The sequence below is a fragment of the Elephantulus edwardii genome, unplaced genomic scaffold, assembly GCF_000299155.1.
Source record: "Elephantulus edwardii isolate Elephantulus edwardi_28Jun2011 unplaced genomic scaffold, EleEdw1.0 scaffold00098, whole genome shotgun sequence".
Taxonomy (NCBI): domain Eukaryota; kingdom Metazoa; phylum Chordata; class Mammalia; order Macroscelidea; family Macroscelididae; genus Elephantulus; species Elephantulus edwardii.
The window spans coordinates 575,864-592,534 of NW_006399848.1; the positions used below are offsets into that span (position 1 = coordinate 575,864).

Here is a 16,671-nt window from a genome sequence, read left to right on the forward strand (position 1 = left end):
ATCTGAGGATGTAAATTGCACAAGAAGAGATTGCTTATCTTTCTCGCATGGAGCTGCTGGTGTATCTGAGCCACCAGCATGACATGGCCTCTGAATAAGCTATGCAGCTCCCTACAAACTACATTACTAGAGTTCCCAAGCACCAATACAGTGATCCTTTATTCTAAACTGAAAATCAGGATACTTGTTCTTACAGTGGACTTTAGAATTTTTAATATATTTATTAAATTAATGTGTTTTATGTGTCTAAAAGATTTTGAAATTAAACCCTATTTTGTCACTTACATAATAAATCTAACAAATTTGCTGTTATTGTTCTTGTTATGTGCCATCAAGTCATCTGAGACCCATGGTGACCCTATGTATACCAGCTCTCAAGCCTGCCCTGTCCTCAGCCTGTCTCACTAATTCTGACACACCAACCCACATGGCCCCAGTTACTATATCAATCCATCTCATCTGGGTTCTTCCTCTCCTGCACTGTCCCTCCACCCTTCCAAGCATGATGTCCTTCTCTAAGGACCAGTCGCTCGTGACCACATGCCCAAAGTACGTGAGACAGAGCTATTATTGTTAGGTGCCATCAAATTGACCATGACTGATAGCAACCCTGTGAACATAGATCCTTCACCATCCTCACACTCTGATATGCTTGAGCCCGTTGCTGAAGTAGTCACCTGTCAGTCCATCTCATGTGGAGTCTTCCTTTCTCTGACTCTCTACCTTTTCCATCATGATGTCAAAGGACATCATTCCTGACATGTCCAAAGTATGTGAGGCAAAGTTTCACCATCCTTACCTCTAAAGAGCACCCTCATTGCACTTTCTTTAAGACATATTTGTTACTTTGTCAGTTGATAAGATATTCATTACTCTTGGCCAAGACAAACATTCAAAAGTGTCAGGTCTTCATCATCCTTACTCAACATCCAGCTTTCACATGTGTTACACGTAAGCATGTCTTGGATCAGTAGTCTTTAAACAGACATCATTGCTCTTTAGCATTTTGGGGAAGCCTTTGACAGCAGATTTTCAAGATGAAACATGCCTTTTGATTTCTTGACTACTGTTACCATGGGTGTTGATTGTGGATCCAATTAAAATGAAATCTTCCACAACTTCAGTCTTTACTCCATGTATAATGATGTTGTCTGTTTATTAAAATGAACTTAGTAGTGGGGAAAATGTATAATAAAATACAAAATTCCACCAAAATTACTATTTTCAGTGTTGTAGCCTATCTGGTGAATGCATTCCCAATATTGATGTTGCAAAATCCAAAGTTACATGCATTTGTAATTCTGAAAAATTTTATTAAGGCTCCTTTGTTGGAAATGTGCCAGTTTATAGCTTTTATCTTGCCTACTCAAATTTGCATTTTTACTTTTAATAATATTAAAGATATTATCTTAGAAGATCAGTTTGTTCCTTTTCTGTGCTACTGTTAGAGAACCCACAGAGAGCTAGAATAAGGCCAAAGTTTGAGGTCAGGCCCTCTTTCCAAACTTGCATTAAAGCATCCTTACCCTTATTCTACAAACTACTGGGGATTTCAAACTAGATCCTGTGTTTATGTAGGTAGAATATTCCATATAGACTCATGCATGTAGTCAGAGTAAATTCACTTACAGACATTAAAGTGGCAGTATTAGGATTGAGAGATTACGAGTGGGTTTCTCTTCTTTACTATTTTAACTGTTTATAAGAAGCATATGTATACAGTTAGACAATTTTTCATGTGGGAAAAAAACCTATAAATTTCAAAAATATGTTTAAAATGAGAAATATATTTGGTGTTTGTATACATAGGATAAAATTTACATAGATGCATTTCTTGTAATGATGAGACACAAGGATTTACCCAATTCCTACTGTAACATTTTTATTAATTTTACACATCACATAGAGTTCAAACCATGTCTTTTCCAGTTCCTTGTTACATGGTAAGCTCCTCTGAAAACAGTGTGTTGTGTTCACGGTTGCCTTTAGCACTAGATTTTCATTAACATCAAATGAATGAGTAAAGTTTTGAATGCCGGTGTGCTCTAGTAGATTTTGCTGTGTAACTTTCAGTGGTAACTGGTAAATTATTTTAGCTAGCCTTGCAGTTCCCATTCCCTGTTACTTAAGTTTTGCTAAATATATGACATAAGGTAATTGATTAATCGCATCCAGGACACTGAAACAGTATTCTTGTTTTGTTTCACTTTCCATGTCACAGCTCCATTCAACCCAAACAAAGGTGCAGATAGTATCGTCAAATTTGACACTTTTGGAGATGGAATGGGCCGATACAACGTGTTCAATTTTCAGTATGGGAACGGCAAGTATTCCTACTTGAAGGTTGGTCATTGGGCCGAAACCCTGTCACTAGACGTGGACTCCATCCACTGGTCTCGGAACTCAATCCCCACCTCCCAGTGCAGCGACCCCTGTGCCCCCAATGAAATGAAGAACATGCAACCAGGCGATGTCTGCTGCTGGATCTGCATCCCCTGTGAGCCTTACGAATACCTGGCGGATGAGTTTACCTGCATGGATTGTGGCCCTGGGCAGTGGCCCACTGCAGACCTCTCTAGCTGCTATGACCTGCCTGAGGACTACATCCGGTGGGAGGATGCCTGGGCCATCGGTCCAGTCACGATAGCCTGCCTGGGTTTTATGTGCACAAGCATTGTTGTCACTGTTTTTATCAAGCACAATAACACCCCCTTGGTGAAAGCTTCAGGCCGGGAACTCTGCTACATCTTGTTGTTTGGCGTTGGGCTCTCATACTGTATGACCTTCTTCTTCATTGCCAAGCCGTCACCAGTCATCTGCGCCTTGCGCCGGCTAGGCCTGGGGACCTCCTTTGCTATCTGTTACTCAGCCCTGCTGACTAAGACAAACTGCATTGCCCGCATCTTTGATGGGGTCAAGAATGGCGCCCAGAGGCCAAAATTCATCAGCCCCAGTTCTCAGGTCTTCATCTGCCTGGGTCTGATACTGGTGCAAATTATTGTGGTGTCTGTGTGGCTCATTCTGGAGGCACCAGGCACCAGGAGATACACCCTTCCAGAGAAGCGGGAAACAGTCATTCTAAAATGCAATGTCAGAGATTCCAGCATGTTGATCTCCCTTTCCTACGATGTGCTCCTGGTGATCTTATGCACTGTGTATGCCTTCAAAACGCGGAAGTGCCCAGAGAATTTCAATGAAGCCAAGTTCATTGGTTTTACCATGTACACCACATGCATCATCTGGCTGGCCTTCCTCCCTATCTTTTATGTGACATCTAGTGACTACAGAGTAAGTCTTTGGTTTCTTCTTTTCCTTCATCTCTAATCCTGCCAATGTATTGTTGTGCAAGATCTGAACAGACTCCTTTTATTTCATCTCAGCAATCAGCTGGGTAATTACAAATACCATCAGGAATCTCTATATCAATGCAGAAATTAATATCTTTTGAATGCATTTAATCAGTGCTTATCATGTACAAATTGCTGTGGTAAGCTCAGAGAAATATAAATACAAATGGCATAGTCATTAAAGCAATTTATTATATAGTGGGAGGGAAAATATATATATTTATAATTTATGCACACACACACATATATATTATTTTAAATTAAGTGTACAATGTGATTTATAAAGGAATAATGTTTAAACCACTAAGAACCTAATAAGAATACTTCAAATTAGACACAAGAAGATCTCACTACTATAGATCAACCTGTAAATTAAAAAACACTTGGAACATTAGGCCAGGATTTAAAAACCTAAACTATTGCATTTAAGATTTTAAAAAAGACATCATTATTTCTCTGTTAATTTGTTATATTCTTTATGTTCCTCAAGGTATATACATAGTATCTATTATGAGGAACTTTTAATTATTTAAAAATATATGCTTCACTATAACATATTAATAAAAATATTACATAAAATATGGTATTTATGAAACTAGTTCTGTGTGTATATCCACCTCTCATTACCTTCAAGTCAGAACCAACTCACAGTTGGCCCTCCAGCTGGTTTTCAGAAGCTAAGCTATAAATCTTGTGGAAGGAAGTTCCCCATCTTTCTTCTGCACAGTAGCTGGGGGACTTGAACTGCCCACCTTTGTGGTACAGTTCTGTCAGCACAACTCCTCACCAGAAAGCCATCAGATTAAAGAATATAAAAGTGTTCTCTTTCCCTTTTAACTAGTCAAAAGTTTTACTCCACATATCCAAACCTAATTAGACATTAATCAAACAGTCTTAGCAATAAGTTGGTAAAATTTCTAGGCTTCAACATAATTACTCTCTCTCCTGAAAGAAATATTTCATCACCTCATCATCCTTTCTCAAATTGTTGCCAGCACTGATTATTTGTGGCTATATTAAATTCTGATTTTAGTGACTTTTAATGAATAAGATTTTTTTTCCCCTTGAGGCAATTAGTTTCTATCTTGTACATTTTCTGAGTAATCATAGGTTAACATTTTCTAGAACATAATTTCCTCATTACATCACAGATAAATAAAATGAAGTGCTTCCATTGGTCATAGTTGTCCACATATCTTTATATTGATAATCCCTATTTACATTGCCAAAATCTAGAAAACTTCATCTCAAAAAAGGAAAGAAAGCTGTTTCAAGAAACCAAGAGACCAAAAATGCTTAATGTATTGTATATTAAACTATGCACAGTGATGTGGCTGAGATTAGTCCATTAAAGAATAAAAATTAAGAACATTATTTAAAGTCAGGGTAATGGTTAGGTTTTCTAAATCTGTACATAAAGTTTTGAAAATGTACCCAAAAAAAGCTAAATCAGAACTAGATAAGCATAAACTAAGTTAAAGGAAACTTTATAGAGTGTTGGGATTAAAATGGAGAACTTAATCCAATGTCAGGAACTCTGGTGGCACAACAATTAAGCATTTGCCTGCATAACTAAGAGGGTGATGGTTCAAACCTATTCAATGGCTAGAGAGGAGCCAGAGACCTGGTGACCTGCTTTGGTAAAGATCACAGCCAAGAAAACCTCACAGGGCTATTGTTCTGTCACATGAAGCTGCCAACCAAAAACCAACATGTTGTTTTCTCCACCATCAGGTAAGAATCAACTTGTAGCTGACACTCCAGCAGGTTTTCAGAGGCTGTACATTTCATGGGAGAAAATCTCCCATCTTTCTCCCACAGAGTTGGTACATTTTAACCACATGTTTTTTACTACGAGGCCACCAGATTGAATGTATTTTACAACACCCTGTCTTTTATCTTTATACATGCATCCATTTCTATAGACCTGCAATAATTCTTTTTTAAAAAATTAATTTTAATCAAATTTTACAGAGACTTTGGATTTCCATTCATTCAGTGTTGCACTTTTCTCCCTGCCCACCCTTCCCCCCCCCCCAATTAGCTTTTCTCTTTGAAAAGTAAAAGAATGAATTCTTTCATTGTTACTCAAACCCTACCCCCAAGTCTGCTCCACTATGCTACCTTTGTTCTGGACTCCTGTCGTAACAATAATAGGAGCTCTTAGGTAGTCATTTCAGTGGGCATGGTTTAGGATGTTGAGATTACAAAATGGCTAGAGTGATAATTATTTTGACCTTGGCCTATGAGTAAGAAGTCATGGTGGCAGCACTTAGCTGCTAAAAAAAAGACCAGAGAGTTGAACCAGCAATTCTATGGAAGAAAGACATATGACAGTCAGCTTCTGTAAAGATGATTAGAAAACAGGACATAAGGACACAGGGCCATGAGCATCTCTCTGAAAGGGCCAGAGGGAGTAAGAATAGCACAGCCCCTCTCCAGCCCAGTGTAGAAAGCAGATACAGCGTCCATAACCCAGCCACATGGGGCTTGGAACCCCACCAGCAGCAAGAGGTTCTTTATTCATTGCTGACTCAGTTCTGATACCAACAATGCGGCGTATTAGGGAAAGTGGTTGGAGAATGGGGGAGGCAAAGAATATCACCCAGTCCAAACCCAAGTTATAGACAAGCAGTCCCAACTCACAATTCCTCAGTTAGAATTAGTCCAGTCTCCAGTTTCGGTTCTGCCAGCTGTCAAATCCATATCATCCAGCAAGGTTTTCCTCAAAGCAGTTATAAAGTTATAAAGTCAGCTTTTCCTTCAAGCACCTGGCAAGCCAGACCTTTAACTGTGGCCAGCACAAATGCAAGAAGCCTCAGGTCACACTTTGCCACCATTTGCCCTCAGCAACACCACAGCTCTCCTTACCACCACAAAACTTGCTCGCTTCAAGTCTTCCTCACCTCAAATCCTGTTGCTCAGTGTGGGATGCACTCTTTCAGTTATCCTAGTCCCACAGCTGATGCTGATTTGCAAGATCATGTGTCTGCGGTTAAGGTAGCTGAAGCCCAGAGGCTGCTAAATACTTGCTTAGAAAAAGCTGCCTTTTAGGCTCACACCACACTTGGAAACCCTGTGAAGCAATTCTACTTTGGCCCCTAGACTATGATTTGGAATCCACCACATCAAAGCACATTAGTCAAGGTATCTCTGGTGGCCTAGTGGCAAGAAGCTGCATTGCAATCCCAGAGGCGCATGGTTCAAATCCACCAGATGCTTTGCTAGAGAAGGAGGGGTAATCACCTCCTATACCAGTCAGATCCGATTTGATGGTACACACACAAAAAATAATAAATTTTTTTTAAAAAGCACATTAGTCTTATGATTTAAAACTGTTCAGACTCAAAAGAGTTGACAGAAAAATAGAGCAGGAAGTACAGCTATGAATGAACATAACATTCCATTCCATTTCTAGAACATAAAAAAAAGATGACTTAAGTTGTTAAAGCACAGAGTAACTTACTAGAAGTAATTATCTGAGGATATAAGACATTTTCATCCCCATTGTATATGGCAAAAGACAGATGAGACAGAGATAGTGGAGTTGAGATTTTTAAAGTATATATCAATAGACATCTAATCACACCAGGTTTTTTGAAACCTCATGTACTTCCCTACCAATGATGCCAATTCTAAAGCTGCACAATGAATGGAGAAGCAGGACTTGGGGTTGGGGGCAGGGGGAGGTGGAGCAGGAGATAATCTGAAGTCACCAGCATAGTGGTTTTCAAATTTGATTGCATATGGAATCAAATGGGCCCTAAAACTGTGTTAATGTTGAGGTCACACCCCTAGAGACTCTGATTCTATTGGCCTGAGCTCTGGCCTAGATTGACTTCAGTATTTTTCAGAATTCCCCTGGTGAGACTCTAATTTGCAGCTGAGATCAAAATCTCCTGCTCTAATGTGGTACATGCTTTTCTTGTCTCACAGATATGTTTGTCTCACAGTCTCACAGTCTGGCCTGCACTATTGGAATTTGTCAGAATTAGAAAATTAAGAAATTGTTCATCAATAACTAGAGTGCTCCTTAGAGGCAAGTGTAGAAACCGTCACACACATTTTGGGCATGTTGTCTGGAGGGGCCAGTCTTTGGGAAAGTTGGACAGAGAAGATGAAGACCCTCAACAAGATGGAATCTTGGTGGAATGACACAGTGACTGCAGCAGGGTACTTGAGCATGTCAGAGGTCATGAGGATGATGCTGGGATAGAACAAGGTTCCGAGCTGTTGTTCATAGATTTGATGTGAAGCTGTACTCACCTAACAACAGGCACATTCTTGACTTCTCTTACAGCTTGCACTTAAATTCCTACACATAATAACAATTAGCTAGACCCTTTTGGTGCCAGCCCCTCTAGATAGGTATGCACTGTCTTTGTTGCTTCTCATAGCCCCACTGTGGTTGTTGTTGAGTACCATCAAGTCGGAACCAACCCATAGCAGACCCTCCAGCGGATTTTCAGAGGCAGTTAATCTCACAGAAAGAGATTCCCCATCCTTCTCCTGCGGAGCTGCTGGTGACCCTGAACCACATGTCTTCAGGATTGTAGCACAGCTTGTTGCCACTAGGCCACCAAAGCTCCCTCATAGCCCCACTACTTCTTGAATTCTCACCCTTGACTCATTTCATTTGTGAATTTGCATGCTACTAGCATATAAATTCATATGTTGCCAGTATCTGTATTGGGGACCCTTGTTTTGAAAGAGTTATGTATATCCAGACCAAGTCTGGGACTTAGAAGTCCCCAGAGGAAACCATGTAGTGCAAATAGAATCAGAAGCACTAGAAAAAGTCTCCTATAATTCATGAGCTGCTGGAAGGGATTTGGGCATCAAACAGTCAAGAAGGTTTATAGCTCAGTGCTTTGCCACCCATTGTGAGTTATAAATAAATATAAAGCACTATTCCAAGTCTTCAAGAAGCTTATATCCCAGCAGGAGGGAAAAATCAAGCATGAAAGAATTCAAGATTAGCAAAGTATAGTTATAATTAAATTGGTAATAGGACTCTAAATTCCTTAAGTTGCAAAGGAAACTTAAATTGGCAAAATCTTGGTCTTTCCAAGAATGCTTTCTAAAAATTTGGAGTTTTACTCTGTAAAACTTGACAGGCAGGGCATGTAAAATTAAAGTTTTAGAGAGTAAAAAAAAAAAAAAAAAGATAAAAACAAAGAAGAACTGTAGCATTTGAATTGCAGTGTTGGTGAAGGATATTCAATATATCATAGACTATCAGAAGAACAAATATATTTGCCTTGTAAGAAGTACACCCAGAATGTTCCTTGGAAGTAAAGATGCTGAGACTTCATTTCACATACTCTGGACTTGTCATCAGGAGAGACTAATTTCTGGCAAAGAACTTCAGCTTGGTACAGGCCAATGAAAAAAGAGGAAGACCCTGAAAGAGATGGATTGGCACAGTAGATGCAACAATGATGTCTATATGGCAATGACTGTGTGTATGGTGCAGAACCAGGCAGATCCATTATGAGTTGCAACTGCCTCAACAGAAAGAACAACAGAGAATAAAGGAAATGGCATTTGGGGTTACGGGATGTATGCCTGAGGCAAGACAGGAGAAAAATGGTTAAAGGACAGCGGGATGGTAGATGTTTGAGGATTGGGAGAGTCTATTGTTAGATACGGTTGAGTTGACTACAACTCACAGCAACCCTGTGAACTACAAACTAAAACCCAGCGCTGTCTTTCACCAACCTCACAGTCTCAGCCATGCTCAAGCCCATTGTTGCACTGTGTCAAGGGGCTTCTTCTTTTTTGCTGATCCTCTACTTCTGCCAGCATAAAAGGAGCCAGTGAGAATTGGAAACTAGGCCAGAGATTATTCATGATCTAGTAACCAGGTGGCCTACTGGCAAGAAGTTATGCTGCAGTCCTGAAGGCACACAGCTAACACGTTGCCGCAAATGACAGCAAATGTGTTTCTAAGCACGTTCGTCATTTTAAAAGTGTGCAGCAAGTTGTTAAAGGCCATCAGCTGCTCTGAGGGAGAAGGATGGGCAGTCTCCTCCCATGCGATTAACTGCCTCCGGAAGCCCACCGGGAGGCCCGGCTGTGGGTCACTTCTGACTCTGCAGTACACAACAACAGCAGTAACCAGGTAGAGTAATTAATGTAGATGCCGCTCAAGGGCTTCAGGACCTTGAAATTTTTTGTTAGTTTTCTTTTGTTTGCCTGAGCAAAAAGGGACATGATTAAAGGTAAGAGAAAAGAAAAAAAAGAAATAATCCTTTCTGATCAGCATTCTAAAAGCTTACTCTGTTAAGATACCTTGAATACCTGATCTCGGTTATCCTCATTAACACCCTGGAAAGTAGATAATATTATCCATAGGAGAGATGAGTAAACAAACTCCGAGATAATTAACTTCCCAGGTGGCACAGTTAAGAAATAACAAGACAGGTTTTTCTGATTCAAATCTAAACTCCTCATACTATACTGCTAATTTACCTACCATTAATCTTAAAGATGAATTTGAAGAAAATCCTAAAAGAAGGAGAACTATTTGAAGGCATTACAGTCATCCAAGGGAGTGTGAGAAAGCCTAACTATTGCTATTTTTCCTTAACAAGCACCAGCATATGCACAATTCCCAAAGGAACAACCCATTCAGATTATTCTCCTGGTTTCTGCCTTCCTGGTGGTTGTGAAGTCCCTCTTTCCATGCTCATTGTAGGCACAGGTCTGTGTAACTGTTGCATACAAAGGAGAACCTTCTCCCCACTCAGGACAAACTGTAGAGCTAAATGTTAGAATAAAGTGGATCTGAATCTGATTGGGAGCAGTTACATCCGTCTCACCTTAGCTCCGCCTATAAAGGATTAGAACCAATCAGGGCACCACTCCTGAGGTCCTCTTTGTAGCTGGCTCCTGTTACTCAGTCTGAAAGGAACTCCTCAATTACACTTCATTGTTGTTATTGTTGTTGATCGGTTGGTTACATCGAGTCAGAACCAACTGACAGCTGGCCCTCCAGCAGGTTTCAGAGGCAGTAAATCACACAGGAGGTGACTGCCCGTAGTCCTCCCACAGAGCAGCTGGTGGATTTGAACCACATGTCTTAGGGTTGGCAGTGCAGCTCCTTACCACTAGGCCACCAGAACTCCCTTGTTTAATTAGTAGGAACTAACAATACAGAAAGTGCTAGTGACTTTATCTGTATTTTGTTGCTAAACAAAAGACTGTCTCTTGAGGTTCATATCCACCAGCTGTTTCATGGGAGAAGGATGGACAGTCTCCTTCCACTGTGATTTACATTCAGAAGCCCAGTGGAGGTTCGCTTTGAGTCAGAAGTGACTCAATGGGAATGTGTCCGTATTTCTTTCCATTTTCTTTTGTTTTTATTTAGGGTTTCTTGTTGTTGTTGTTTTAGTAGGCAATAAAATGAACCACCATTTATTTCCTGGTTGACAGTACAATTTGGTTACCATGTTTCTTCCCTCAGACCCTGTTAATCAACCAGTGAAGCCTTATATTTCCAATCTGAGAAAACCATGTGTGTGTGTCAACATTTCATCCTCAATGCCAGAACTTTCAAGAACTGTAAAGTCTGAGATTTTACCTTACTTGCAAAGTTAAGATTAGCTTGACAAATTTACTTATGCTATAAAGAGGACTTTCGGGCTTATAGTAATAGCAATAGCCGGAGCAATGCAGAGTAGCCTTTGCACTATTTTGTTGCTAGACAGAGCCATGTAATGTGGAACAGGTGACCCTGCCCAATTAGTGAGTGTAGTATGTTAGTGGTGGTGATGTTGTTACTGTTAAGTGCTGTGATAAACAAAAGACCTGAGTCATGTTGTATAACTATCACATCTCTGTGTTCATCAAGTCTCCAGAGTCATGCTGTTTAGGAAGTGTATGCCGCACCTGCTTCCAAACCTGTCTTAATCTGGGAGCTCCACCAAACACTGTCCACATAGGTAACCATTATGGCATTTGACACATCAGTGACACAGTGTTTAGCATCACAGGAACCCCAGGTTTCTTCTGTACAACCAATTGAGTCCTGTACTACTCAGAAGAATGTTCATCCCAAATAACATTAAAACCAGGTCTGAGGGCTGCAGGCCCTTGGGCCAACCTGCTTTTAAATACAAGGCCCTCCACCAGGTTTCACTACTCCAAATAAGAGGCCTCCAGCCCACAGCTCATTGCTATCAGCTCACACCCAATTGTTAATGAAACAAAAACAACAGAGCCTCAATTAAAATAAGAGAAGCCACCTTGTAAAATCCAATCACTCCACACCTAGATAGAAAGATAGATAGATAGATGATAGATAGATAGAGGATTAGATTTCGCTTACTGAGATTAAAAAAAATAAATAAAAATAAACACACACACACACACACACCCTGAAACACAAAACAAGCTTTTAAAAATGTGTCAGAGACTATAACTGACATGCTAAAAATCTGGAACACTAGCATTTGACATTTAATTCTTCTTATCTAAGTAAACATGGAAATTCTGATAACCAGTAGGTTTGCTAAATATTTAATTGCTTCATATATGTTTTATTATAAAGACAAGCTATTTAGACCCCAAAGGGGGAAAAATTCTGATGGTATAGTCTATATGCAGGTATGCTGCTAATCCAAAGGCCGTGCCTCTCTGGTGGTCTGAATCCACCAGATTCCTTGGGAGAAAGAGGAGTATTCTCCTCCCGCTGAGATTTACCACCTCAGAAGCCCAAATGGAGGGTCTGCTGTGAGCTGGTTCCAACGCAGTAGAAATGGGTTTGAGTGAGAGTAACATCTCTTGCTTCTCCTCCCTGCTTTAATCTATATCTTTTCTTTAAGAAAGAAATCTATCCTCAGAATTAATCTGCAAATTATTTGAAATTCTAAAATTATTTCTAGCAAGTAAAATAAAAGATTATTTAACACATTTTTTAAATGTGGATGAAACTGTAGTGCTGTTTTCTTCCCCCTTCCTCTTATTTTTCATCCCGACAAAATTTATAAGAAGCATTTAAATTGTATTTGGTTGGTACTTCTTGTTGTTGTTATGTGCCATCGAGTCGCCTGTGACTCACAGTGACAACAGCCCTAAACCCTGCTCTATTCTGTGCCAATCTCACTGTCTCCGACACACCTACACCCCCATTACCTCAGTCACTTAATCAATCCATGTCATCAAAGGTCTTCCTCTCCTGCACTGTCCCACCACAATCCCAAGCATGATGTCCCTCTCCAAGGACTGGTCCCTCTTTGCAACATGTCCAAAGTATGTCAGATGAAGCTTCAGAATTGTTGCTTAGACAGCCTTGATGTTTTCTACCCAAAAGTATACTCTCCCTTTGCACAAAATGGAGAAACTACTTTCCAAAGCTGCAAGCTGACCAGCAATTTTCTCCAGAAAGTAATACTCTCTCTTCTAAGGCATTTTGCTACACAAATAACTATGAGAAGGAAGACTGGAACAAAGTCAGACAGTACCTCTGCTTACAGGAGATGTAGAAATAGAATAGACCCAGACATAAGGGAAATAGCAAGATCAAGCTTGTTCAGCTGGATAGCTGTTGATGGCAATTACTCAAATAGAAACACTTGGGAAGGGATTCAGTTTTTCTCGTATGTCGATTCTCAAAGATCTGCTACCCTACCCAAAAGAATAAGTCATAGTGATGGCTGACTATGGAGGCCAGAAACTCAGAGGATGAATAAGAACTATTAATGAATGACTGGATGGTGGTTGTCATCAAGTCAGTTCTCATTCATAAGTGCTCCTCCAATGATTTCCCAAGGCTATAAACCACACAGGAGGACACTTCCATCTTTCTCTTGCAGAGCGGCTGGTTGATTTTAACTTCCAGGGAGGCTTGGCTTTTGAGCTAACAGCACAACACTTCAGGCTCTGCCATCAGAGTTCCCCATTATGAACATGATGGTGTTGTGAAGTACCTTCAGGTTGCAACAGATTCGTAACTGACCATCCTGTGGGTTTAAATACACAGGAGGAGACTGCCAATCTTTCTCCTGTGGATTCAAATCCATTGCCTTTGAGTTGACATGGATTTGAATACATAATAGAAGGAGAGAATCTGAAAGTATGGTCAAGACACTCCAGAACTTCAGAGTAAGAGACAAAGGCAGAAAAGATAAGAGAAGAGCCATTGAGGAAAGATGTATTAAGGAAGAAGAAAAAAAAAGGACATTAACTATTAGATGTTGTTGAGATCTGGGAAGATGAAGACAGAGAAACTTCAGTAATGCTATTTCTGGAATCAGAACACAGAATTTTAGTCAACACAAATAAATGAAGTGTACAATTTAAACTATGAACTTGTTAAAAACAAAAAAGGTTTTCAATTTATGGCAGACTTATTATAATTGAGAAAGGCTTTTACATCATAGAATTAGATGGTAGCTATTTTCTCTGATAATATGACCAACTAGAACTAGTATCACAGAAATTTCAACTGAAGGGAATCAAGTTTGTAATCCAGGATCCCAAGAAGGATGGGCTCAATGAGTTAGGGAGACAAAAGCTATAGACTAGAGAGGTGGATTATATTTTCAACCTTTAAAACAAAACTAAGAAATGTACTGTAAGCATGAATATTTTAAATTTTTTAAAAGTAATGAAATTTTCTAAAGTTATGTATATTCTGCAATTAACTGTTCCATCTCCAGCTTTCCTTGATTAAAATGAAAGAGACTTGAGGGCACTATTAATAGATGGAAGAATCATTCTAGGATTCCAGGGACCTTTGAGTAACTATGGTAAATTTTCACAAACCTGATAGACTAAATAATTAATTTCTACTTTTCAGTATCAAAGTTGATAAAACATGTAGTGTTGAGATATTTCAAAAAATCTGTGGCAACTGAAGCCAGGACAGATTATAACAGCAGAGAAAATAGAGAGTAAGATGCTCCCAGTCCAGAAGCATAGTTTCAAGAAAAGAGAGAAAGTGACAGTGTCCTTCCAGTACTGGGTTTAAAGACTCCCAGGGCATAAAGAGATTAAGCAATGAGTACCTGATCCAACTCCTAGAATTGCCAATGAAATAATAAAAAGACAAACACATTTTTGTAGTGTCTACCAAATGTGAGTAAATAAACCAGGAGTCAGAGCCTCCTAGTAGGGAGAGTGAAAAGCATGAAAGGCAAAATTCTGTAACTGAATAATTAGCAATCTCTCTATTTCATTATATTAAGGTTTTACTACTTGGAATTCTGTGGTTCTGCAGGAATTTCTTTATACAAAATAAAGAAAAAATTAACAAGGCAATAAAAGGCATGTGAAGTCTTGGCAAGCACTCAGGAATGTCCCACTCAAATAGTGTTTGCTTACAAATCCTAAGCAATGTTTCCATGAACACCCCAAACTCGGAAGATCCAATGTAATCACTGAACCAATTTGCTGGTAGAAAGAACAAGCATTGGATGATTCACAGCTTTTCAGGGTTTGGTCTTGTTCCAGTGCCCTTTCAGCTAGACACATTCTTGAATTTATGAACAAGCTCTTATTATGCAACTTTCTCTTGTAGGTGCAGACAACAACCATGTGCATCTCTGTCAGCCTGAGTGGCTTCGTGGTTCTGGGATGTTTGTTTGCACCCAAAGTGCACATTGTCCTCTTTCAACCCCAGAAGAATGTGGTCACACACAGACTGCACCTCAATAGGTTCAGTGTGAGTGGAACTGGGACCACATATTCTCAGTGTAAGTATAAGAAGTCATTATTGACTCCTTCATAAATAGTAGAGCTCAGAATTGGGGACGAAGCAACAGACTCAAAAAGAACAGGGAACCCACATGCCCACGAAAAATCTTGATTCCATTTTAATAAGTACTGATTCAACAGCCGTATTCTGTGCCAGATACTGGGGATACAGTGATGTACAGGAGTCAGTTTCTGGTTTAAGGGCTCATACAGGACAGACATTAAATATACAACTGCACTTGGGATTTCTAGCCATGTTATGAAGCCGAAAAATCTGATCTCTCACCTTGACTAATCAGTCCAGTTTGGTAAGATAACCTTGAGCAAATTACTTGAGTGTTTCCTGTTTCCATTTACTCATTAAATTAGGGGGCTGAGATAGATTAATGTTTGCAGTGCGTGTTCTGTATTACACAGGCGCTGAGTGAATGTCTTGAAAATTGATAAGAGGAAGATAATTAAAAGAGGCAAAAATGCTTAACCCTCAATGTCCCCCATGGAAATCAGTAATACCAATGGGATGTTAAAGATTTTGAGAACGAATGACTATCTAAGAGGAAATACAACTAGGGTTCCCCATAGAGAAAAGGATTGTGAAACTTTGTTTCACATACTTTGAGCATGTTGTCACAAAGGGCCATTCTTGGGGAAAAAAATATTATGCTGGAGAAGATGAAGGGTCAGTGAAAGAGAGGAAGAGCATCCATGAGATGGATTGACCCAGTGACTATCACAATGGGCTCCAGCATATCATATCAGAGACGATGAGGGTGGCACAGGATAGGTCAAGGTTCGGATCTGTTGTTCATAGGGTCATTATGAGTCATAGTTAACTCAATGGCACCTAACAATAGCAACAAAGAGTTAAATATGCAAACAGCATTTCTTAAAAGCATTGAACCCCGGGAAAGCCAGGTAACTATGGAACACATCTCAGAAAATGTTCGAATCACTTTTCCCCTGCTTTAAATGACACTATGGATTTGCAGGGGTGGGGGGTGTTTATATAATTTTTTTTCTTTTATACTTTTACTTACAAAGTTTGTATGCATTGTTTTTCACACTGGATCTTCCCCATTTCCTTAACCCACCCCTCCCTCCATTCATCAAATTGTGCAGCCCTATGACTACCCCCCTCAACCCCCACTCATCCTCCCCCCTCTGCTCCCACCCTCCCCCCTTAGACACTATGGGAGTTTGTTCAACTGAGAACCCACTGAGAGACAATGTGGATTTAAAAATCCCCAGATAATGACCCACTCCAAAATGCTGTCTTTTGCTGGCCTGCAAATGTCTGAAACACTATCCTTAGACAACCACTGATTTCATTCTTTAGACTCCTCTACAGCACAGATGTACCTGGAGGGGACACCCTTTTAAGCCATTTTCAGCTCATCCCTAGTATGGAGTAGGAGAACTCAGCTGACAGACGATGAAGGAGTGCAGTCAGGAGAGGGGGAAGGGAGCCTGCGAACCACAGAGACAAATGACTCTTTCACAGTTTTGCCTTGAGTCGTTTAGAAAGGATACTTCAAAATAGCTCAGCATCACAGAGTGAGCAATCACATCAGTGTCCCAATTTTTCCAACAATGCACAAAACATAGCCGGACAGCAAAGAGAAGG

The 16,671-nt window shown here is 39.9% G+C and overlaps 1 protein-coding gene across 3 annotated transcripts in view; it reads left to right on the top strand.

Annotated features, from left to right (window-relative positions):
- GRM3 (glutamate receptor, metabotropic 3) overlaps nt 1-16,671 on the top strand; it is a 310,500-nt gene that overhangs the window by 285,842 nt on the left and 7,987 nt on the right. For 2 of the 3 annotated variants that reach the window (XM_006891435.1, XM_006891436.1), the window contains 2 exons: nt 2,222-3,288; nt 14,872-15,046. In XM_006891435.1, coding sequence (XP_006891497.1) covers nt 2,222-3,288; nt 14,872-15,046 — 1,242 coding nt within the window. The remainder of the gene's footprint in view (nt 1-2,221; nt 3,289-14,871; nt 15,047-16,671) is intronic. The other variant, XM_006891437.1, reaches the window with a different exon arrangement.